Genomic DNA, 24,341 nt, shown 5'->3' on the forward strand with positions numbered 1-24,341 from the left:
TAGTTGTGAAAAATATCTAACTGTAGGTGCATATCTAAGATTGCCTCCAATAATACCCTTGCTCCATACATCTGAAGAAGTAGGTTATGCCTACAAAAACTCATGATACAATGTACGTTTTTTGTTAGTGTCTAAGGTGCTTCTGGACATTCATTGTGTGTTTAAGTTTTTTCAGCTACAGACTACTCTGAGATGTTTTGTTCATCCCAAAAGTTATAGGAATCACTGGGTAGTATAATCTGCAGAGAAAAATGAACTGGGAATTTCAGAAAGCAACCAAGTAACAGAAGATAAATACTAGAAAAGTTCAGATTGAGGCAGGTCAGTTTAATTACAGATTAATCCTGGTAGTGATTCATGTACTATTTGCTGAGGTGTGGAAAATTTTTTATTTAATCCTTTTTTGGATAAAGCAGAATAAAACATGGACAAAATAATAATAAAAAAAATTTACCCTCCCTGATCTGCATCATCTTTCCTCTCCCCTGATACCAAGAAATAAATGTTGATTCCCTGTATATAGGAAGCCTGATTTTTATAATTTTACTATATATTTTAGAAATGTGTGTCTGTCTATCTGTGAGTTTGTTTGTTGAAGAACTCCTCCTAAAAAGTAAGAACTAGGACATCCAAATGTGGTATGCAGATTCCACTTATCCTAACTTAAAGCAAGGTGAGGGTTTGGTTGTGCCGAGATAATGGGATGTGCAAGGAATGCAATCTTTTCATATCAAATGGAAACAGAAGGGTATGAGAGCAGGGACAGTGAAACTCATGAATGAACACCCAGGCAGCAAGCACACCAATGACAAACCCCTGCTGTCCTAGGTCAGTCTCAGGGAGCGCCAGCAAGTGACGTCAGGGGCCACTGCTGTCTCCTACCCTGAAGGACTCAAGCAATGCTGGGTAAGTCTTCTAGTTTTAATATAATTTAGGAATAACTATGGAAATAGTGTCAGATTCTTTTCTTATGTGGGCTAGTATAAATGTGGAGTAACTGTTAGACTCAGTGGGTTTACAGCACTGTGAGCATGAAGAGAATCCGGCCTAATGAATTTACCATGCAAAACTAACAAGTGAGTTGGTGATCCATTGTTTCTTGAATATCTTTGCTCTAAATTTATTGAATCTTAAGTTAATTTCTGCAGAGGCTTCTCTGTCTGAAGGCTCAGGGTCATTTGTCTGTATTTTAGACTGCTTTTGACTAGCTATTGATCATCTTAAGAACTTGTCATTATCATTTACATCCACTGATCCCACACTGTCAGTACTTACCAAGTAATTATAAATAAAAATTATTTGAAGGCCAATAGTGAAAAGTTGTGTTAAACCACATATCTCAGTAGTTCTGAGCATTAAGCAGTCCAAGGAGGTAATTACTAAACACTGTCTATTCTATACTGTTTTCTCAGGGCAGATCTGAATTAACATGTATAGTTCTTAACCTGAATACTGCATTTCATTGCTACTCTTATTGGCTTCTAAAATTATTTAAAATGGTACATTAAAATACCAATAGTTAGTGAGTGGCTGTTACATGAGAATTTGAAACGAGTTAGCTAATGCTATTAACACTGAGAGATATCATAATGACTGTGGAAGTCAGAAACCCTGTTAAAGACCGGAAGGTTACTACAGTAAAACTCCATTGGTCTGGCATCCAATGCTCCGGCACTCCTGATGGTCCGGCACTATCAGGAATCTGGAAGTGCTTCGGCTGCCTGACAATTGGAGCTGCTCTTCACCCGGCTTCCCCGATTCAGCCACTGCTGAAACTGACCAGCAGCTGAATCAGGGAAGCCGGGGGCAGAGCAGCTGGGGTGCTGCCAGGTTGGTCCCGCAGTGCCGAGGAGCGGCGCTGCGAGACCAACCCGGTAGCACCAAGGGGTGGTGGCACGGGACCAACCCGGCAGCACCCCAGCTGCTCTTGGGGATGCCTGGGACAGAGCAGCTGGGGTGCTTCCAGGTTGGTCCCGCAGCACTGAGTGGGCGCTATGGGACCAACCCTGCAGCACTCCAGCTGCTCTGCCCCAGGCGTCCCTGATTCAGCCGCTGCTGAAACTGACCAGCAGCGGCTCAATCGGGGATGCCTGGGGCAGAGCTGGACTATCGGAAGGGGGAGCTATGAGGGGTCTGGGGTGGCATCCCCCCCACCCCACCCCAGACCCCTCATAGCTCCCCCTTCTGATAGTCTGGCATATCGAATAATCCGGCACCCCCTGGGTCCTAAAGGTGCCGGATTATCGGAAGTTTACTGTACTTACCAATATTTTTGACATGGTATAAAACAGCAAGATTTATACATAAAATCAGGCACCAAAAGCATCTTAATAAATACAGTGTTTAACACATACATGTTTAACACAATTCAGTAACCATATGAGGCAAAACCACTAAACCCTGTGGACTTGTCATTTGTGAAAAAGTGTACATCTATCCTAGTAATCTGAAAGGACGATAAAAATGTGAGAGGAGAGGGAAAAGTTTTCATTTCATCCCTGGCTTAGATTGACCCTCATGTAACTTTAGCAAAATGCAAGTTAAAGTTCTTATCTCCATAATGGCCGGAGTTGCCTGTAGTTCTGTTGATTTACTGTGCTTCATTATTATTCCCATCCGTGTTTGAGTTTCATAAAGTTTTCCAACTTCAGCACTGCCATTTTTTCTACATCCAGGCTTAGCTTTCCAGAGATGTTGGTGGTGTCATTAGCTCAAAGACTATTTGCATGACAGTTTTAATTGGACTTAGTGTTATGTAACATCTATAGTATTAGGAACACAAATGCTGTCTGCTTCCTATTAAGAAGGACAGAGTATTTGAGAGTTACAAAAAAGTAATATTAGTCAGACTAAGAAATTTGTCTTATTCTATTTGGTCCCTACAATGAATGTGTGCTCTACACAAAGTAGTACTCTTAAATACACAAGGATATGGACAGTTTGTCATCATCTATGTATTTGTTTATTAATCAAAAAGTACTCGTCTGGTGGACACAGCCATTTGGGGATTGTCCTTTAAGTTTCATTGCCATATGTAGAATTTGCTGTACATACAAAGATAAGGCATTTGGATGATTTATGGCAGAGAGCTGTTTATACTCACATTCGGGGGGGGGGGGGGAGGGAGTGAAAGGCGTGTATCAGTTATTTTATTCAAATATTCAACTCTATAATAGAGTGATTTTTTTTTAAAGTACTCCATCCTCTGTTAAAGAACACATTGTTATTTCCTAGGACCTAGAGTTTTCTTGTCTTGGCTTCCAGCTACATTAAATCCTTGTAATATGTTCCTTACACATAGCTATTGGGCCTATATGACCTGATTCATTCAAGCAGCCCTGTTTAGGAAAACATCATGCACGTAGTTAAACTTGAATCTGTGCTTAATTGCTTTCCTGAATAGGAGCAAATAGAAATGCAGGGATGAGGAAAGGAGCTTAGCATTGGAAGATCATTTGAGATCAAGATACAAGATGAGCTGGTGGCAGAGAGAATGGAATTTTATTTTACCTCTACTGAAGAGAGACATCAAATTGCACATTGTTTTTGGCTGGTTGGTTTGGAATAACTTCTAATCCCGACCAACGCATATCAGTTCATGTGCATGGCTTTCACAAATTTGTGTTGTAGCCTCTGAATTTGTCTCTAATCAGCAGCATATTTATAAAATGTTATGACTGCAGCATTTGATGGGCTTTTCTGAGGTGTATGTGATAAATGAGAAGTAGAGGTTAGAATGAATTCCATGTGGCAAGCAGGTGTGTTGTTTTTTTTGGAAGAAGGCAGGGAGAGTTTGATACATGGGATCCATTGCATTTAGTATTTATATAGCAGGAAAAAAAATTACAGGTCACTTATAGAATCAGCCTAAATGCACAATATCAGTACTTCGGAAAGGAAATATAAATGTCTGTTGAATTCAACCGAGCCAAGATTTCAACCACAATGTGCAAAAATACATTCTTTCTGGGTTTAGTTTGTTTCCATTGTGAAAGAACAAATCACATGATGCTAGAATGTTTATATCTGATTTAAGATCATCAGGATAGCCAAAAGGCTGTATGCCCATAGCTATAAAAAGCTTATGTTAAGGCCCAGTTCTTCTCTCTTGCACTAGGAAATATCCTCTGTCATTTGAAATACATAGGTATAAAGCCAGCATTTGTGATGGGAGAACCAACTTTAAAGAAGGAAATTAGAAAAGTTATTTTAATAAAATAACATCTCTCCATTTTGTTTAGTAGTACAGTACTTAGAAGCTATAGTCATGAGTCAGCACCCCATTAGGCTAAGCACTATACACACCAGAACAAAGAGATGCCGCTGCTCCCAGGGAGCTTACAAGCTCCTATGGTTTCCTTACTAGCGAGGCAGAACCCCTGGCTTCAGTACCACTTGGATAAAATAAGATGAGGATTCAGTCGTCATGGTTATTCAGCCCTGCTCTCATTGCTGAACCATCCTCTTGTGGAGTCAGTTTTGATGGTGTTTTGTGAGATGAGCATCTCTGTCTGCTGTGAATTTAATAAAACCTTCAACTTAGTTGGTGGCTGTTATCTATCAACTGTAAAATAAACCTTTTGTCACTGACTTGTAATAGATTTGAATTGATGATCTGGAGTTTAAAAGGTCAGGTATCCAGGTCCTCTTAGCAAACCTAATTCTTAAATGTGCCTTTTTAAAAGTGACCTGAAAATGAGGAAAAACAAATGGCTTTCTATCCTTTGGTTTTTTTTGTTTGTTTGTTTGTTTTAAAGCTTCTTCATGTTCCACCTTCACCCCGTGTTGTTTAAAACCTTCTTTACCTGTTTTTTCCTGAAAGACTTTCTAGATATCTGAGGCCCTATCTAAAACCCATTCAAGTTTCTTGGAAGGCTTCCTTTGACTTCTGTGGGCTTTGGAGCTGGTCTGTGGAGACGGGCTGGGAAGATTATGGTATTAGAGATGCTGTAGAGTTAAATGTGATAAAATGTGAGGGGAAAATAGTCCTTGTTAAAAATGTTTAAAGCTCTTTCACTATTTGTCTTTGGTAACACCCACTTCACTGAAATATCTAAATCTGCATCTGGGGAAAAAAAGATTGCTTTCTTAGAGTCAACATTCCCACCCCGCTCCTTTCAACACAGGAGCTGAGTGTGCTCACAATACGCATGTAGTGTTGCCAGGTGTATGGTTCTCAACTGGAACGCCTGGTCAGAAAGTGACCCTGTCAGCACTGCTGACTGGGCCATTGAAAGTTCTGTCAGCAATGCAGCAGGGCTCAGACAGCTCCCGGAAGCGGCCAGAATGTCCCTGTGGCCTCTAGGCACAGGGGCAATCAAGGAAGTTCTGTGTGCTACCTGAGTGCCTGCTCCTCAGCTCCCATTTGCCAGGAACTGTGGCCAGTGGGATCTGCAGGGGTTGGTGTTTGCAGACAACAGTCTGCAGACCACCTGGCCACCCTGTGCATACAGGCACAGGGACATGCTGGCTTCTTCCAGGAGCTGTGCAGAGCTACAGCAAGCAGGGAGCCTGCCTTAGTCCCTCTTGGCCACAGACCAGGAGCCACGAAGGTAAGCACCTCTCAGCTGAGTCTAAATCCCCCACCTCAATCCACTATCCCAGGTTAGAGTCCCCTCCTGCATCCTAACTCCCTCTGAGCCCACATCCCAACTAACTTTTGGGCCTTCTTTACATGTTTAGAAAAAAAACCCAAAACAGAAAACTACCACCAAGTATAATCACCGTTCTTTCCTTTGCAATTCTCTTTATGCTCTTTTATCCAACACTTGCAGTCGTCATAGCAATGCCACTTGGAGTTCTAGAACGGTCAACTGCTGAATCAGCTGGACACATTGGTTTTTAGGGGAAGAGAGTGTATGTATAACCAAAGTGTGTTCATTGGGAAACAATGCAGTACACAATTTTTGTAATCTTACCAGCATAAAAAGCAAGGTTTGTCTGGCAGCCTTAATTCTGTTTCTTTTATCATTGTTATAAAAGATGTAGCATGGAGGTAATGTGGGTAATATATATCCCATACTATATGGCAAATGTTAATAACATATCCTCTTCTCCCCCACCCCTCAATTCCTCTGCCTCCCAGTGCTATATTATTTACATATCTCCGATAAGTAAGAAAACAATGTTCTGCATAAAGAACTGGCAAATGAATAAAGTTTCCCAATTGGTCTCTGGTGTGTGTTTTATTATGTGTTTTTCTATTGCACATGCTGAGAGGATAAATAAGATTTATAATGCTTTCACGTTCATTTCATTGTTTCTTTTCTACCAATCTAGACATCAGGGTATAAGGTAATTTATTGCAAGTACTCTCATTTTGTTGTTAGGTCAGCGTTCCTAATTCTGGGATCATTTGCTTCACTGAAAACATCATGTTATACCTTAGAGAGAGTGGTTTTAATGTCATCAGAACTTGTCTGTTCAGCAAAAGAACTGTCAGTGCAGAAAAGTGGAATGATTAACCTATGAATTGTGAAACAGTTTAAGAGCATTGAGGGGGAATGAAAGCATGACAAGTCAAAGCATGTCCTATAAATCACCAGTGTGTAAATTAAGAAGATTGTGTCTGAACACACATGCTATACATTACTTGAGTGATTTAAGAAAGGATTCAGACCGTTTTGAATATGCATCTCTGCTGCTCATATTTCTTCTGGAGTCTTTTTTCATCTTATTAGCGTTTTTATTTCCTTCAGTATTTTAAGGAAGTGTAACAAAAGATTGGAATTACTTTGGCTAATTGCAAAGATAAGTAAGTAAATTATTTTAGGAAGTGTTTTGTGTGTGTGTAAGTCAAATATGAAGATGTTATTTTGACAGTCCAATAATGTAGAGTAGGACTCAGAATTAAGCTAATTTTCTTATGCAATATTCCTATGAGATATTGCTATTTAGTTCAGTGGAGTAGAATCAAGTAGTAAGTAAGCAACACTTAAAATAATAAAAATAAAATGCAATAATTAACTATCAGGTTACAATACATATTGTGGCAGAAACAAAAATAATTGCACAGACAATGATTGTGTATAGGAGCAAGTAATGATAGTGGCTTTTCTTGGCTCATGGTATCTCTCTCTCTCTGTCTCTCTGTCTCTCTGTCTCTCTCTCTGTCTCTCGCAAGGCCTTCGTGGATAGGGGCTAAATGTTCCTGTAACTCGTGCCAATGCACGTTTGGCTTCCATTGTAATATTAATATTTAACGTTAGCTGACATGTTTCAAATTTTGATTTTTCATGGAAACTTTGTATTTAGACCAGAAATACAAAAAAAATTGCTAAAGTTTCAAATCAATTGTTTTTGTTGATCAGATCTGATGCTGATGTGTCCACAAATGTGAGGAATTCCCAAGTTAAGAGTTACATTGTAGTAACATAATGTTTACAACAGCTTTTGAGATTTCTTGCTTTCCCATAGCTCTCTGTCCGACACTGTATCTTCAGACTGGAACTTTTGCTGGAATGTATATTACTACAATATCAGCTGCTACTGAGGGATAGTTCCCCCTTTCACTTTCCAATGATGGATTTAGTGACACAGGGAGGTGTTCACTCTGTTGTGGCCCTGGAGTGGGGTTGGTCCTGCTTTGGGCAGGGGACTGGACTTGATGACCTCCTGCGGTTTCTGTGAGCCCTATGATTCTATGAGTAATATGGTCATAGTAGGGCTAGCTGCATTTGGAAAGCTGCATAAGAAGCATGCATTGCACATCCTCACCTGACAAGCCATCCCATTTCTTAACCCTTAGTAAGAATGGGTTTCAAATTTAGAAATGTGGAGAAAGAAAACAAATTGCAGAACAGATGAGCATCTGTTGTCTCTCTTTATATGAACCACTTAGCACTGTTTTGTTTCTGTTTCTAGTTATAAGAAAACACATGAAACTCTGAGCCATGCAGGACAGAAGGCAACAGCAGCTATCAGCAATGTAGGAACAGCCATCAGCAAGAGATTTGGAGATATGAGGTGCAGCAATTCACTTCTGATTTTGTTTTGGGAGAAGGGGGAGAACTTGCCATGTGTTCTTCTCTTTTCTTTCTTTCTTTCTAAATTAAGGTTTAAAGAATTATTGCTGACACTGCTGGTTGTGGTGATTTTATATCCTAGCTTTTTGTGTGTTGTTTTGTATTTGTTATGAGTCCTGAAGATACCAGTTGCCTTTTTGTCAACCTGGACCCCACTTTAACCCTGCCTTGCTGAGTCAGTTACTAAAGCCTCCTCCTCCTGCAGCTGAATATGGCAGGGCCATATTCAGCTGCAGAACAATAGACACTGAGATCAGCTCTGGAAAGATTCAGCTTAAGGGACTTGCCCAGCACCCAGGTGTACACCCCCACTTTTAGGGTACAAACCTGAAGTTTTATATGAAATTCAACTTCTCCCTTAGTGTGGAGGAAGGGATTCACAGCCCAGTTCGAAATTACAAAAACTGGGTTATTTTATAAACCAGAAATAAGTTTATTAACTATGAAAAGTATTTTATGTGGTGAAAGAGGTAGCAAACAGAACAAAGCAGATGACCAAGAAAATAATATAAAGCATACAAACTAAGCTAGACTGACTGAAGAAACTGGCTAAAAATAAGAATTCATCACCCTAGGTATTGTGGAGTCCTCCACAAGTCAGAGGTGTCTTTTCTAGCCTGGGTACATCAGTCCACATCTCTGCCCCCTCTCCCCCCCCCCCCCCGTTTTATTTCTTTTCATTTCCAGGTGTGTTCCCGTAACTCTTTGGGGTGGAGAGGCAGAGGTGATGCAAGCTGAAGACCATCACTGTTTTCTTCCCCCAAATTTATATACATTTCAATAAGGTGGGAATCCTTTGATTCCTTCATCCCTCTATGGAAAAGTACATCAGACCAAAGAGTCGGTTAGTAATGCAAACAATGAATATGCAGATAAAAGGTTACCGGACTGCCAAAAACCCTGGCCCCCAGAGTTGCCGTGAACAGATGGCTACAGCTCCACCAGCCCTCCGCCCCTTAGGCTATGTCCAGACTACATTCCTCTTTCGAAAGAGGAATGTAAATGAGGCAAATCAGAAGTGCAGATTTAAATATCCTGTGCTTCATTTGCATATTTGCATCCGATCCTGTTTCGAAAAAGGGTATTTTGAAAGTGAAACTGCAGTCTAGACATGGTTCTTTCGGTGGGGGAAAAAAACCCTTTTTCGAAAGAACTTGTACTCCTCAGAGTAAAGTCTAGATGGCAGTTTCACTTTCAAAATACTGTAAAGAGATGAAAGAAGATGTGTATATTACCTTGTATTTAGATGTATGAACTGTATATGCTAAAAGCTACAAGTACAGCAGATCAAATCATTTGTTTAATAGGATTTTTGTACAAAAATAGGGTGTCATTGAAAATAAAAGATTTTGGAAAATTAAAAATTTCACAAATGAAATGCATTGGGGGGGAAAAGATTTTTTTTCTGGGAAAACCCTGTTATTTTGAAACAATCTTATTCCTGTTTTCCAACTTGTGCCAGTAAGAAACGAGTCAGAAACTGGCGGAAATTCACCGTTTTATTAGTAAGAACATAAGTACATAAGAATGGCCATATTGGGTCAAACCAAAGGTTTGGTACTAGTCCAATATCCTGTCTTCTGACAGTGGTCAGTGCCAGGTGGCCCAGAGGAAATGAACAGAACAGGTAGCTTTCAAGAGATCCCTCCTGTGTCACCCATTCCCAGACTCTTACGAGCAGAGGGTAGGGACACCATTCCTACCTATCCAGGCTAATAAGCATTCATGGACCTATCCTCCACGAATTTATATAGTTCTTTTTTGAACCCTGAAAATCCTGGTCTTCACAACATCCTCTGGCAAGGAGTTCCGCAGGTTGATTGTGTGTTGCATGAAATACTTCATTTTGTTTGTTTAAAAATAGGTTTAAAACATTTCTCCTAAGTTTTGCCAGTTGGAAAGGAGTAACGAAGTGCTGACAATGCTACTTTAGAAAGTTTTTTTTCTTTTAAAAGCAAAACCTGTTATTCCCCCTAATTTCCCTATTGTTTTACTGCTTCTGAGTTATTTCCAGTTGATAAACTGTAACAAAATACAACATGTATAATGGTTATTTCCCTATGTTCTCATGTTTTCTTACTGTTTCCCAAATGAAAAACCTTGGGAAATAATAAGGAAGTCCCAGGAAAGTGGGAACTAAAACAGTTTTCCATATTTTTCAAAATTTCCTACAGGGAAACTTTTGTAAGGGAGGTGTGTTTCATCATTTTTTTTTTTTTTTTTTTTTAAAGAAGCTGCTGCTCTTTTCATCAGCTCTTGCTACAATTGAAACCTTCAGACATGGATCCTCAAAGTGAGGCACCTACATCCATATTTAGGCTCTTAAATGAGAAATAGAAAGAATTCGATACATCAAAATCTTGATACCAGGAGAATGTGGATCAGTTGAAACTCCTTCAAATATACCTTCTTTAAAACAAACATCACCTACTCTCTTGTTACATAATCAACACACACTTGGCACACACCAGTGACTTGAGTATTAGTCCACTTAACCTTGTGCTGGCTCACATTGGTTCAGCTTCATTAAGTCCCAGTTCAAACAGACATTCTTGGGTTCAGTGAGACAGCACAGTATCTCACACTTACAGTCAACAAGACTGGGCAATTGGAAAATAATACTAAAGTAATTATAATGATGAGTGTTAATTTTAACACGCTTCAGCTTTCAGAACTGCCAGCCACAACAGTGCTGAGTACACGTCTGGGTACAGTCTAAGAGCCATTATGCCTCCGAGACACCCTTCTCCAGACTTTACACTTACTTTGGAGGGGGGTGGGTATGAATACATTGCTCATCTGTATTCATTGCAGATTATTGTCAGATGATAGGCTGAGCACACTGTTCCCACAGAAGTCAGCTGATCAGTACTTCTGAAAAAAAAAAATCAGGACCCTCATTTAAGAGCCTAAATATGGATGTAGGTGCCTCACTTTGAGGACCCATGTCTGAAGGTTTCAATGTGAGCCAGCACAAGGTTAAGTGGACTAATACTCAAGTCACTGGTGTGTGCCAAGTGTGTGTTGACTATGTAACACAGCAGTAGGTGATGTTTGTTTTAAAGAAGGTATATTTGAAGGAGTTTCAACTGATCCACATTCTCCTGGTATCAAGATTTTGATGTATCTAATTCTTTCTATTTCTCCCAAGAGCCGTTTGACATTTTAATGGGAGATTGTTTGGATTTAATTTTTTTTTAATCCATGTTTTGCATCATAAAATGCCAACTGTTAACTTTTGCTGTTCTTTCCTTATGCTGCCCTCCCAGATCACATTCGATTGGGTAAGCTGCATATTACGCTTCATAAATATTGCCATTGTCCTTGGTGTATTTTATTTTATGGAACAGAGCACAATGCCTTCTTCATGTTCAACATTATTATCCCAAATAAAAAACACATTCCAGATCAGCCACAATATCTTGTGTTTTACAGTGTGATGTATCTAGCATGGTTATGGCTTGGATATGTGGAAAGACCCTGAGATTGGATTCAGAATATTGTTTACCACATTCTTGACCAGGTTAACTTTAGCCTACGTGTGGGCAAATTTTGGCCCGCAGGTTAGATCCGGTCCACGGGGTTAGTCCTTGTCAGACCTTCACCTCTCTTTACCTGCGCCTCTGCAGGTATCTAGCGAACACCGCTCTCATTGGCCTCGGATCGCTATTCGCAGCCAATGGGAGCAGCGGGAAGCAGTGTCCAGGTCCGCACCGCTTCCTGCCTAACACCTGCAGAGTGGCAGGTAAATATAGCGGCAATGGCCCACCAGGGATTAATCCTGTGGGCCACTTTTTATATTATTATTATTATTATTATTATTATTATTTCCCATCCCTGGATTAGCTTCAAATTCACATAATACAGCGATGAGCAACCAAGACTAGTTGGCAGATTACATGAGTGACCCGCTTCGTCTCAGTGGGCTGCAAGACTGAAAGTGGTGGGCAACCTGAAGCCAATTGGGCTTCCCCCTGCAGCCCATCCACTCCCCACCTTCCCTTTTTCTCAAGCTTCTCACACACTGGGGTATTGGAGCCCTCACTTACTTCTCCTACTTTTCCCTCCCAGCCATTTCGGAGTGCCACAAATCAGCTGATTTGTGCTCATTCCCCTCCCGCCCAGGGCTTGAATGCTGTGAATCAGCCAATTCATGGCACTCCAAAAGGGCTAGGTAGGAGGGAGTAGGTAAGTGAGGGGCTCCAGTGTGCAAGGCACGTGGCGGAAGGGGCAAAAGGGGGTGCGCAGGCCACAGGTGGAACCCCAACGGGCTGCATGTCGCTCACCACTGACATAATGAATGTGTTGAATAGATGTGTGTCTTGGCCAAATCCACTTACTTACTGCCCCTGGTGATTTTTTGAGTTGGAGTATAAATGTCAAAAGCGCAGTACGAAGTATGGTTGGACAGCAGTTTTGTAACTTCACATCACTGATTAACTACCACCTTTTAAATAAAGCAAGAATGCCCAAGCCCTGCCCTGAAGTATACTGAGCAACTTTGCCTTCAGCAGACACAACCCAGGTTATAGAGTGGCCCTAACTAATAAAGCAGCCAGGTGCTGAGCCTGCAAAGCACATAAAATTGTTTTTAAGTTCAGAATGTTCAAAGGGCTCCCAATAAAGTCAGGTTCCCTTTCAGAGCAAATAGAGAGGGTGGGGTGGTTTCTGAATCAGACTGGAACCAAATACTGAAATTCTCCATGAGACAGAATTACTGTTCTCTACCGATCTCTGCTCAGCACCCAACCGGGCTGAAGCTCCCACAGCCTTGCAGGCCTCTTCTTCATAAACTTCCTAGAGTTTTAGGTGTTTAATATTTATAGACACCCCCAGTTGTCTGTCTTCTAGGCCAGAATGTCTGTCTATAATTTTAATAATTATGAGTGGCAAGAATACTCTTATTTCTTTTAAAGAAAATAACATTTCAGGGGTATGAGGAACTCAGCAAACTTTCTCTCTACTCATTGTATCCATCATATCGCCCCTCCTACTGAATCCTGTTTTATTGCGATTTTGGACTAAATCATCTTTTTGCTTGAGCTTATATTTTGGCATGTGTCTGTGACAGTAGATGAGCAGCCTGCTCTGAATTATTCAAATAGCTCCAGTTTTCTGCTTCTTTCCTATGCAACTCAAGAACAAAGTGGAACATACATTTGTTTCATTTAATGTGGCTCATCAACTATTGCAAGTATTAGTAGGGAGCTGAGAGAGAGCATGTGATCCACTGCATTTGTGGAATGCTTGGGCTGTAGGATTTAACAGCAGTGTGAAATAGTTGAACTATAAAAACCTTGTTTTGCATTCATAACTGAATGATTATGGGTGTACAGCAGTATATTAGGGTTTTTTAATTATTTTGTCTTAGCTGATTACTAAAAAATATACAGTAGAGAATATAGCTGCCTTGGCAGGAAGATGAAGTGTTATGACCAAACAGATGTTTCAATGTGTATTTTTGTTTTATGTCCATGTGTGAGAATGATTTTTCGTTCTATTAACAGCAGTTTCAAAGACTATGTTGAGTGCATGTCCAGTATATGAGAGACATTGTAATGTATGATTTATGTGAATGATGACATTGTTATAATCAGTTTGATAGGAATTAAATCCTGGTGGCACTTAATGCAAAGTACCTATTGTCTTCAGTAAGACCAGAATCTGTCAGTCAATAATTAAATAGCAGTGAATGGATTTTTGGCACTCCAGTATAAGAAATACTCCTAGCCTGCATACTGAAAGGTAGTTGAGAGAGATTCTTAAATTCCAAAGAAAGCAAAGCTTTATGTTCATATGAAACCCTAGAATTTCATTTATTCACCTACTACAGAGCTCTTTACAGGGTTTACCCTTCTCTGAGGGAATACAAAGGCACTTCCAAACCCCTCTGCATGATATTAGCATGCGCATGCCATGCTTTTTTGGTCTGAAAATATTTGATTCCATTATTGTAGTCTTAGCAGGAGATATTTTGTACAGTTCTTCGGAGCCCTATTCAGCCTCTTAATCAGCTGCAGAGGTGGCAGTACACAGATGTTCTGTGATCAAAGTGAAGAGGAGAGTCCTTTGCAGTAAGAACAGAAGTGTCAGTGCTTCTGAATCAAAAATAAATAAATTGCTATGTAGACATGTTGCAAACTATTGCTTATAGTGCTTTTTTTTTTTTTCTTTCCTTCCTTCTTGCTTTCACATGGCAGTTACTCTATTCGCCATTCCATAAGTATGCCTGCTATGAGGTAACGTGCCAACACCTGTTTGTATACTCTATGCTGAAGTCAAACCATTCATTCTTTATTTGGGGATTTGCTTTTCTTGGTCCTCACCTTTCAGCTTTTACTTGCTTTAAGTAGGTTGGTTTAAAATCAATGTGTTTACTTATCTGAGTAAGAGTTGCAAGACTGAGCCATGTGTTTGGCTTATTTATTCACTGTTAAAATACTATACATGCCATTACACGAGAGGGAGCTGAGAAGAATTGGAGGGAGTGGATGTTTATAGTTCCATATTATCAAATGTGAAATTTAAATATTTTCACTGCATCTCAGAACTGTGCTACCATGTCAGTGGGAGCAGTGTCTGGCTCTTTGATTTCTAAGTATCTTTTAGACAAACTTCAATAAACGGAAATTGGGGGGGGAAACAACTTGAGAAGTAAAGATTGCATATCTGCTTCAATATTATTTGGACTTACAGGGATCAGTAGACCACGTCTCTTCTTCACCTGTTACAGTAAATGAAGAAGGACAATATGTACCCAGAGGAAAGTAGTGATGCCAGAGGAGTCTGTTAAACAGTGGGTTACGACAAGTAAATTGGAACACTGTAAATTGATGGGCAAGTTGTGGAGTTAGAAACTGACAATGAGGGCACTAGACTGTTCCACCCTATTACTTTGGCTTGTCCTGAATCAGATGTGCTGGCCAATGTGTGTTTCCGCTCCCCCTCCTCCCTAGTCATGCTTGCCTAATCCTCACCTATCTGCATGGGATTGGGTAATAGCTCCAGGGATGTTGCTGTAGCCACATTGGGAGTAGCCAAATTACAAGTTCAAGGAAGCTCCTTAATTCCCCTACCAGGGAGGAGGAGGAGAGAATGCGATTCATGATCTCACCTTAACACAGAGCATGTGCATATCACATCTTTTACACTCCCAACATCAGTGTGATCAATGTGTGATTGCTTGTCAGCTGGCAATATTAAAAATCAAAAGTATTTAAAATGATAAAAAGAAGCTGTATATATATTTTTGAATAAAATAGATTGCAGCTGGCAAGATGATTGTCACTTGCGCGGAAGAAAAAATCAAGCCCGATACACATTTTATTTTTTCTGAGGTATTTTCACACCCATGACATTGACACAAATGAAGGGCTCATTTCTACTCTTTTTGGAGTCTGAGGCAGAATGTCAGTTGTGAGCTGAATGGGGTGCAGATAGCTGCATAAAAAGGGTTTACTGACGCTTTAGGTGCTTCAGTCCCAGAATCGGGCCCCAGAATCTCCCTAATCAGTTCCCTTCAAACCCATCATGCTGTCAGCTCCTACCTGTTTGTTAAAGATCCATGCATACCTATGTCTGTCTGAGCACATGTGTGCTGCAGCTCTACACCAGGTGTCTGGACACTCTAGCTAGAGTAGGCACTGGGAGAAAGAGGCATTCCTCTGCTATCGTGCCTGTGGGGCCTGATCTGGTGAGGGGGCTCCATGCTCATCTACTGGATCAGGCCCCCCTGAATGAATTTACACACATTTTGAAGGAGGCTCTCCTCTTTTTCCATCCAGCTTCTTACCAACAGGTGGTTACTGCTGCAAATCACAAGCAGAAGGAGGCCTGTTTCTTCAGTGGCAACTTAGATGCCTCTTTCCTAGTGGGGTGGGGATTGCTACACACCTCAGTTTGGCATCTCTCACTTGTTAGCTTTGGCAAGGAACTGCCTAGCATGCTGGCTTTTGTGAACCCCATTCCGAGGTAGGGATGTTAAATAGTGTTTACTGACTAATTATGTCGTCAATACAAGTTGTATTGACAACATGATTAGTCCATAAGGACTGCTTGGCAGAGCTGCAGCAGGGGCTCCACCAGGCTTTTACTACATTTAAAATGCAGAGGCGCAGCATCCCAGACCAGCTCGGTCCTGGCTGCCGGAGCAGCCCGTGCATGCAGCCAGCCCAGGCCACTGCAAACGGGCTGTTTGGCAGCAGCAGCCTGTCTGTGGGGGAGTCCAGCTCCTCCCTGGGACCCCCGCAGATGGGCTGCTGCAGAAGCAGCCTCCCCTGTCCCTCCACCCCCTGACTCTGATAGGCAGGGGGCAGGTGGCACTGCAGAGATGGCCACTGGAGGGCAGGGGGGAGCGAGTAGTCTGTACTCCAGTCAACCACTTGCTAAGATCTGTATTCTGAGGTGCCTGTTTGTCCCCTTTCTTTGTATAGGAAGTCAAGGAGACTAACCCAGGCCACGTGAATCCCAATGATTTTCTAGATGGCTAAAAGTTAGGTGTGGCAATGCTCTGTGCTTCCAGGCCTCAGCTTCTTTGTGTCTCTAGCCCTGATCCTGGTAAAGGCTGAGCATCTCGTTTCCATCTGAAAGCAATGGGAATTGATGGCACTACATTTCCATGATTTAAAAAAATTTACTATTATTCATGGATACAAAGTGTTAATTTGAGTGAGGGGCTAAAATTAAGAAAATGCAGAATTAAGGCTAGCAGTCACTTAACTCTTACATGGATACTATAAATGCATCCCAGCATAGCGTAGCTGTCAAACAATAGTAAATATTTAGTTCAAATTATTAGATTCTGCTCTTGCCTGTTTGTAACTATAAAAACCCTAATCAGAGTGGTGTAATTGGATTTGAATGAGAGCAGCACAAGGGTCTGCTGTTGTACACTACTGATATGTAGTTGCACGCTGACAACTACTCTTCATTTGTTAGAGATCATTGTCTAGCAGAAATCGGACAAATAAACCGTACTGTTACTCTACACAATTAAATGCAGAACTGATTCTCTCTCTTCTTGTGTGTGTGTTTTTCTGCCTAGGAATTCTCCAACTTTCAAATCATTTGAGGAGAAGGTTGAGACCACTGTCACAAGCCTGAAGGTAATGATTAGAAGCTGTGTTATATGGCTGTACTTGTTAAAATGTGACAGCTTAGACACCACTGTCATTTGTACCAAAGGCAGATTGGGTTTCATCCTTCCATGAAGGATTCCCGTAGTGCCATGAAAGAAAATGAAGACAATACGAAGAGAAATATTATTTCTCTGCTTCCTGAATGCCAAGTGGCAAACTGTTGTCTGACAGCTTAAAATAACCAATCTTAACCAATACTCCATTGAAGCATTACACGTCAGGTGCTTAGCTGATATGACCCAATGGCTGGATCTCTGACAGTTTACACCAGTGGAGGTGCTAGCCAAGAGTTTGGAATTGCTTAAAATGTCATGTGCTAAATTCCCAACTATGTCAATCTTTCCTCTGGATTGCCTCAAAACTGTGTAAAAGGATAGCTCAAGGTTAAGAGCTGATAGCAGACACAGAGCAGTTACAGGTCGAACCTCTTTAGTCTGGCACTCCCTGGTCTGGCAACATCCGTGGTCCAGCATGATTTTAGATGCTGGATGTCCACTTATCATAGGTGGTGTCAAGTTTCTCGTGGCCTGTACGGTTTGTTTACAGCCACCAATCCTGGCACTATGCTGTTATTTAGCTCTAATGTTTTCTAAGAGCCCAGTAAGTACTGTAGACTTCCGATAATCCGGCACCTTTGGGACCTAAATGCTGCTGGATTATTGGATATGCTGGAGTACCAGGAGGTACTATACGGGGGCATACGCCCAACCCAATCCCCCTCCATCCCACCTTATGCTTGGGTCCTGGAGCTGCTGGTACAGCCATGCGTCTCCCTCCAGGCCCTGGGGCACGTGCGCCGAGCAGCCGGCTTTTCAATGAGCTTGCCGGGATGCCGTGCACAACCCAATCCCCTTCCTCTCCCCTCCCTTTTCCTTCCCCAGAGCCAAACACCTCCCCTCCCTGCTGTCACCCAATTCCCCTTCTCCCCCAACCTTATGTCCAGGTCCCAAAGCAGCTGCCTGTGCTCAGCGGCCGGCTGCTAGCACGTGCAGGCTGGACACTGTGGCTGTGTCTAGACTACATGCCTCTGTCGTCAGAGGCATGTAGATTAGACACATAGGCAAAGGCAAATGAGGCCGCGATTTACATGGCTGCCGCTCTGAGCCGACAAACAGCTGATCAGCGCGCTAGTCTGGATGCTCCCCTGCCGACATCAAAGCCCTTTGTCGGCAGCCCCGTTATTCCTTGTGGGATGATCAGCTGTTTGTCGGCTCAGGGCGGCAGCCATGTAAATGTAAATGAAGCCGCGATCATTTAAATAGCGGCTTCATTTGCCTTTGCCAAAACAACAAATCTACATGGCTCCGTCGACGGAGCCATGTAGTTTAGACGTACCCTGTGTGCACTGGAGACTGTGAGCAGAGGGCCATGAGCACACGTGGCTCACAGTGGCCCGGCCGTGAGAACGGCTGACCTGAGCAGTTCTGGGTTCCAGTTGATGCCGGACTATCAGGAGTGCTGAACAGCTGGATGCCGGATTATTGGAGTTTTACTGTAGTTGGTAATGTTGCTAGACAATATCGACCTCCCGTGGTCCAGCAAATTTTCTGGTTCAGTGCCAGGCTAGAGTGGTGCACCTTTTGGTGCTACTGTATTAACAAAGCAGAGCATGCATGACACATTTGAAAGGAGCTAGCCTTTGCACCACATGGAGGGGGAGTTGAGAGGTCATCTTCCAAGCCATCTTGTTCTCCTCAGGTTGGTAGAAGTATACAGACACCACCATAAAGGCATCACCACAGGGGGCACCAGTACTGATCCAATTGTTACCACTAGGGAAATTCTTCCAATAATAGTGCATGCAGTGTGTGTACACATGTATTGGAATGCATGTGAGCAATCATTTGAATATGTATTGCCATTTGCAAATATCAATAAAGAGGGAATATTCTGTAAACATCAGTAAACTGTCCTATTCCTAAATTCATACAGATTTTCCATCAGTGGCCTGCGTTCAGGGCAAGGTATTTACGATCCTATTACTTGCAAGCTGCTCCTGCTCTCCATCATATACTAGCAAATGAAACCAAGGATTAGTGGGATTAACCCTTTGGAGGCAAAGGACACAGAGTACATTCAATTATAATAATTTTCCTAAGCATTCACTCAGCTGAGAGTCTAGAAAAGACCTGCATTTTGGAAGTGCTGTTTCAGCTGCAGGATGAGATAAAAATATCCTTTTCTATCCATAGACATGAATCAACTTGCAGAAGTGATGCCCAGGCCTCATCAGAGAACTACGGGATACTCTCTTGTTAATTCAAAGCAGCTCTTATTAAAGCCCTTGTTTAATTAAGTGTAAATCTGCTGTTTGTCCCATGGAGGAGTGATTAAAAAGGCAAATGCTTGGGTGAGATGAAGGGACAAATGCGCTAACGTTTGCCAAAGCTTTATTTACAAATTAAACATACTACCCTTTGCTAAAATCTTGTCAGATAAAACTGCTTTGATGCAGTGTTTTACATATTTATTTTTAATTCCTCCAGCCTCTAGTTCTTCATAATCTATGTCTCCGGAAACTGGTTGATGCTGAACACTACTCTCAGGAGCCTCATGAATGGGATTTATGTTAGGTTTTTTTTAATCTGCTTTGTGTAAAATACTAACTCCTCCTTTATATTCTCCAGTTATCGTATTGATTCTGTTGACTTCAATGGGTAACATCATTTACTCACTGCTGCCCAGTTCTTCCACTGTTATCTACGTTGCATGGTACCTTATTCTGCAAACTGAGCCATTGCTATAAATATGTAGTGAGGTGCAATTCAATATACACAAGGGAGAATCTAGTACTATAGAGAAATACAATAATAAACACGCTCATTAAAACAACACATACTAAGGCTGCAGTTTTCAAAGCCACCTAAACGACTTGAATATTCAGTTCACATTTAATATATGGTTACTTAATTTCCAAATAGCCTACACTATTTTGACAATCTCAGCCTTGATATTAAAAATGTTGTGGGGTTTTTGTTTTTAGCTCAGAACATAAGCCCTCTGTGTGCTTGGCACTGCTGCTTATTTCTCAGGGTATGAGCACATATACTTTCTCTCTCCCTCTCTCTCTCCAATGAAAAGTCAATTTCTTTTTAAAACAAAACATTGAGTATCTGGTGGAACAGGAATTAAGCAAATTGGAACCACTGCAAAATGTAATGAGAAACATCACTGTTTTCTTTACTTATTTGCCATTTCAGACAAAGGTTGGAGGGACAAACCACAGCGGAGGGAGTTTTGAAGATGTTCTTAGTTCTGCTGCCCATGCCAGTGCTCAGAGCTCTATCGCAAGCCCCCAACTTCCTGAGAACAAGGAGGAGCTTCAGTGTTAGACCGTGGCGCCTACTGGACATCTGTATCCTACCTGGTGAGACTTATCCCAGTCTTTTCTGTGCTTCCCTTCCACATCCAGCTTGACACACAAGTCTTTGTAACCTCTAGAAAATGGCCTCACGCATGTTATCTTATTCTTCCCAGTGTATTTGTATTTTTACTAGGCCATTTTACCAGTACACATTTTTGTACGCCATAGAAATTGCACATGCCTCATCATCAGTTCTTAATATTCCAATTTCTATAAATGTGAGTAACCAAAGAGTTCTTGCTTTATGGTATTTTCCCTCCGACTCTCTCCTAAGCTCTGGTCCGGTTGTTAGTTCTTCATTTGTTGTTTATTTAAAGGACTGAACATGCATTTGTTTTTAGTATGCTTGTTTCTGTTGGTTATGTAACCCCTCTGAGTGCCACAGCAGACAGATGGGTCCAGGACTCTGCAAGGATTTCTGTTGCCAGCAATAGCCCATACACCAGCTGTCCAAGCAAATTATACTAGTGCCCTTTACTCAGAAGCATAGAGATGGTCTGAGCTGCTTAAAGAGTCAAACAGAATCATCTGTTGTTACACTGAAGTTTCTATTCCTTTTTCACTTCCACAGTCTCTTTGAATTTCCTCTCCTAAAGAGGAACCCAATTATTCAGATGCATACTAAGTTGATCGGTTACTGTGCCACAGCAGGAAAAATACGTTGTTACTTGCTGTTTGATAAGACTTGATTCTGGGAACCAATTATAGTATTACAAATAAAAATTAACTGTTTGCCTCTATACCATCTGCTTAGACTGTAAGATAAATGCCTGAATAATGTGAGCCTCATCAAAGTTAGAGCCGTGAGAGAGGCTATGTACAACTTAATAAAGATGTGCCGTAGGCTAGAGAGCCCAGGCCTTTAATCTACACTCCAAAGCTGGTACTCAGTATAAACCTTACAGTTTATGGTACACTGGAAGAGTATGAGCTTCAGACTGGACCTAACTGTCCTGCTTTAGTGCACTTCAGGGCATGATTCAGTCAGTTGAATGTTTAACTGCTTTATCTCCAAGAGGACAGAATCATCTTTTGGCTTAGATACAGCATGATGGTTCCATTATTTTATGTCATTTTTAAGGAAAAGGAATCTGTAACGTTTTTTATAGTAATGTTGGTCAGCTAGCAGTGGCAGCAAAAGAAAACGTGATCTAATCTGCAACTGGGTTTCCCAGACTGAGATGAGCACAAACCTATCAAGTATGAACAAGAATGAGGGGTCGGGGTGAAACTTAGCCTGCTTTTACAATAGGCCTCTTTAATGTTATCCTATTGCAAAGTTACAAATCAACTTTAGCCATTCTGTATCATAGGCTTTGCTAAAAGCTTGTCAGGGAAATCCTGTGTCAAAGTGGTTTCGTAGGAGGGTTGGGCGAGGGCTGTTCTGTTTTTTGGGTGTGGTCTGTGTGGATGGGGTTTTTTTCCTTTAATTCTCCTGTGACTGGACACATCTAAAATGCCTCCTTAATGTGATTTTTTTTTTTAAATGTTACCAAGAAAGCAAATTAGTTTTTCAAATAGTTTTCTTGTGACAATTGGTAAGTTTCTCAGCACTGTTGTGCATAAACATTCATTTTATTTTTAAAACTGTGTGTTCAAATGAAGTTAGTAAAATTCTTATTTAAAAGAGTTTTTAAAATGAGTATCTTTTTTTACTCTGCCTTGTGTTCTTAATTGCAAGGAGCCACTTGTAATTCAATCTTGTAAGATGTTACCATACCAAAGTTATATAGACTGATGGTTTGGGCCAGCATATACTTTTTCTTATCTTTCTGAACTTAGGTTTAGAAGTATCAATGATGGGAATACTACTATTAACCCTATAGCCATTTAAAATTAGACTCTTCCTGCTGACTGCACAATGTGCAAAAGTTCTTCTAGAACTGCATTTTTTTTTTATCCAAAGCTTGTGTATAAACATAGTGTTGAAAATCCACATCTTTCCAGCCTTTCTTCCTAACTCTTAAAGGAATGGTGACATCTATATGAATATTGTCAATGCCAAGCATTCCAGATGTTAACAACAAATAAATAATCCACCAGATTTTTAAAAAGGAAGTCTAAGATTTGCAGTGCAACACAAGTACACACAGACATGGTCATACTAATATGGGCCTTCTGCCTGGAGTGAAGTTGCATTATTCCTTTAAGTGCAATGCATTTATCATAGCGATGTGCCTTTAGGAAGCTAAGGGTATTTTATATACCTGTGCTTCCTGTTTTACTGCAGTCTCAATTGGATATTTTTCCTTCTTTCCCAGTCATTGAGAGGCTTGTCTGGTGGGAGAGAAACAGTTTCAATGAGACACGCCTCTTTTTCTGATGCAATCTAATGCAATGAGCTGCTTCAGAATTGGCTTTAGTACTTCGGCTGTAATGACATAATTCCTTCTGATTCACTCTGGATAGAGGCTAAATTGTTTTTTGGGAAGGGTGGGGGGAGGGAGAATTGTTGCTGCTGACTGGCTACAAAGTGTGCATCCACTTTATCTAATCTAAAACTGGTGGAGTTCCCTTGGCACTCACAAACTATAAGAGGCTTCTCTCAAACCTACATAATCAAAAATATGTAGCACGCTGAATATACTTTGCCTAAAATTGTCCGTCCAGGATCCCTGACCACTGGAGGCGAATATAGAAGAGAGAACAAATATTTTTTCCAGCTATTAAAAAAAACCTGTAACATCCCAACAATCAAAAATACCATCGTGTTGTTGAAAGGTGATCTGAAAATGACTGACACAGAAATGTTACATGGCCATATTCCATAGTAAATAGTTTACTAATAAATGAGTTATTTGAAAATTATGCTTCTGACCATTTTTTTTTTTTTTGGCTAAGTTCATTAAGGTCACACCAACGAGGTTGGTCTATGAATGCTGCTATTAGTTTTATACTATTCCCCTGCACTTTTTAATAGTGTCAACACAGACACTGCAGCAGTGGGGGCAAAAGCACCAGCCCACCTTGGAAGGTATTTGGTGGCTGTTACTTGTAAAAAGTTACCTTATTCCCAGCAGAATTGATGCCACTGGCTCTCTATATATGGGGGGGAGGGGAGGGGGTGTGTCTGTTCAAGAATTCCTCCTGAGCAGTAAGAACTAGGACCACCAAATTTGATATGTAGCTGCCTCTTCTCCTAAGGTCAGGGTTTGATTGTGCCAGGACAACTGGAAGCCCTGGGAAAGAGACTGCTGTTTGGAGGGACAGGATACTGGAAGTGGCCACTGAAGGCAGAGTGCTTGTAGAGGACGGCTATCTTGCAGTGTGTCCACTGGGGGAAGCTGCCATCTTGCCTGACAGCACATGGGGTAAGTACCCCACCCAGCCCTTGGCTACAGCACTGGGGAAGGGGGAGAGAGGCCCCTCGTGGCTGGGAGGAGAGAAGTCCTGGCTGGATGGGACACCCCCCCCCCCACCCTCACTCATGCTCCTGCACTGCCTCTCCCCCACCCCCTGCCTGAAGGACCTGGGCAATGCCAAATAAGTTTATTAATACCAAAAGAGCTTCCAGGAAAGCTACTGGAACCCCAATTCTGTTCCCGGTCCAGCTGCTTTGGGATGGCAGTGGTGGTTCATATCTTCGCCTGCAAATCTCAGCATCTTCAATATCTAGCTAGAAGTGGGTAACCTGACTGTGGGGGTGGGGATGGGTAGCCCAGATGTGCCTGTGCCTACACCTACCTAACTGGCTACTTTCATGGTCAGTCCATAACTCTATTATATCTTTGAAGTTCTACTGTATTTCATAATGAACTAAAATTGGTCAGGCAAGTGACTATGAAAATTAAATAGTATACAGGTAGACAAAGCCCT

The 24,341-nt window shown here is 41.4% G+C and overlaps 1 protein-coding gene across 4 annotated transcripts in view; it reads left to right on the forward strand.

The window, feature by feature from the left end:
- Positions 1 to 24,226, forward strand: part of TPD52L1 (TPD52 like 1) — an 82,292-nt gene extending 58,066 nt beyond the window's left edge. The window contains exons 4-7 of one of the 4 annotated variants that reach the window (XM_075924104.2): positions 7,864 to 7,965; positions 17,068 to 17,128; positions 20,362 to 20,528; positions 23,670 to 24,226. In XM_075924104.2, coding sequence (XP_075780219.1) covers positions 7,864 to 7,965; positions 17,068 to 17,128; positions 20,362 to 20,493 — 295 coding nt within the window. In that variant the 3' untranslated portion in view covers positions 20,494 to 20,528; positions 23,670 to 24,226. Of the gene's footprint in view, positions 1 to 7,863; positions 7,966 to 17,067; positions 17,129 to 20,361; positions 22,421 to 23,135; positions 23,566 to 23,669 lie in introns of those variants that run through there. The other 3 variants (XM_075924103.2, XM_006139443.5, XM_075924105.2) reach the window with 3 other exon arrangements.
- The last annotated feature ends 115 nt before the right edge of the window (positions 24,227 to 24,341 follow it).

Source organism: Pelodiscus sinensis, chromosome 3 (genome assembly GCF_052426305.1).
Source record: "Pelodiscus sinensis isolate ZL-2025 chromosome 3, ASM5242630v1, whole genome shotgun sequence".
NCBI lineage: Eukaryota > Metazoa > Chordata > Testudines > Trionychidae > Pelodiscus > Pelodiscus sinensis.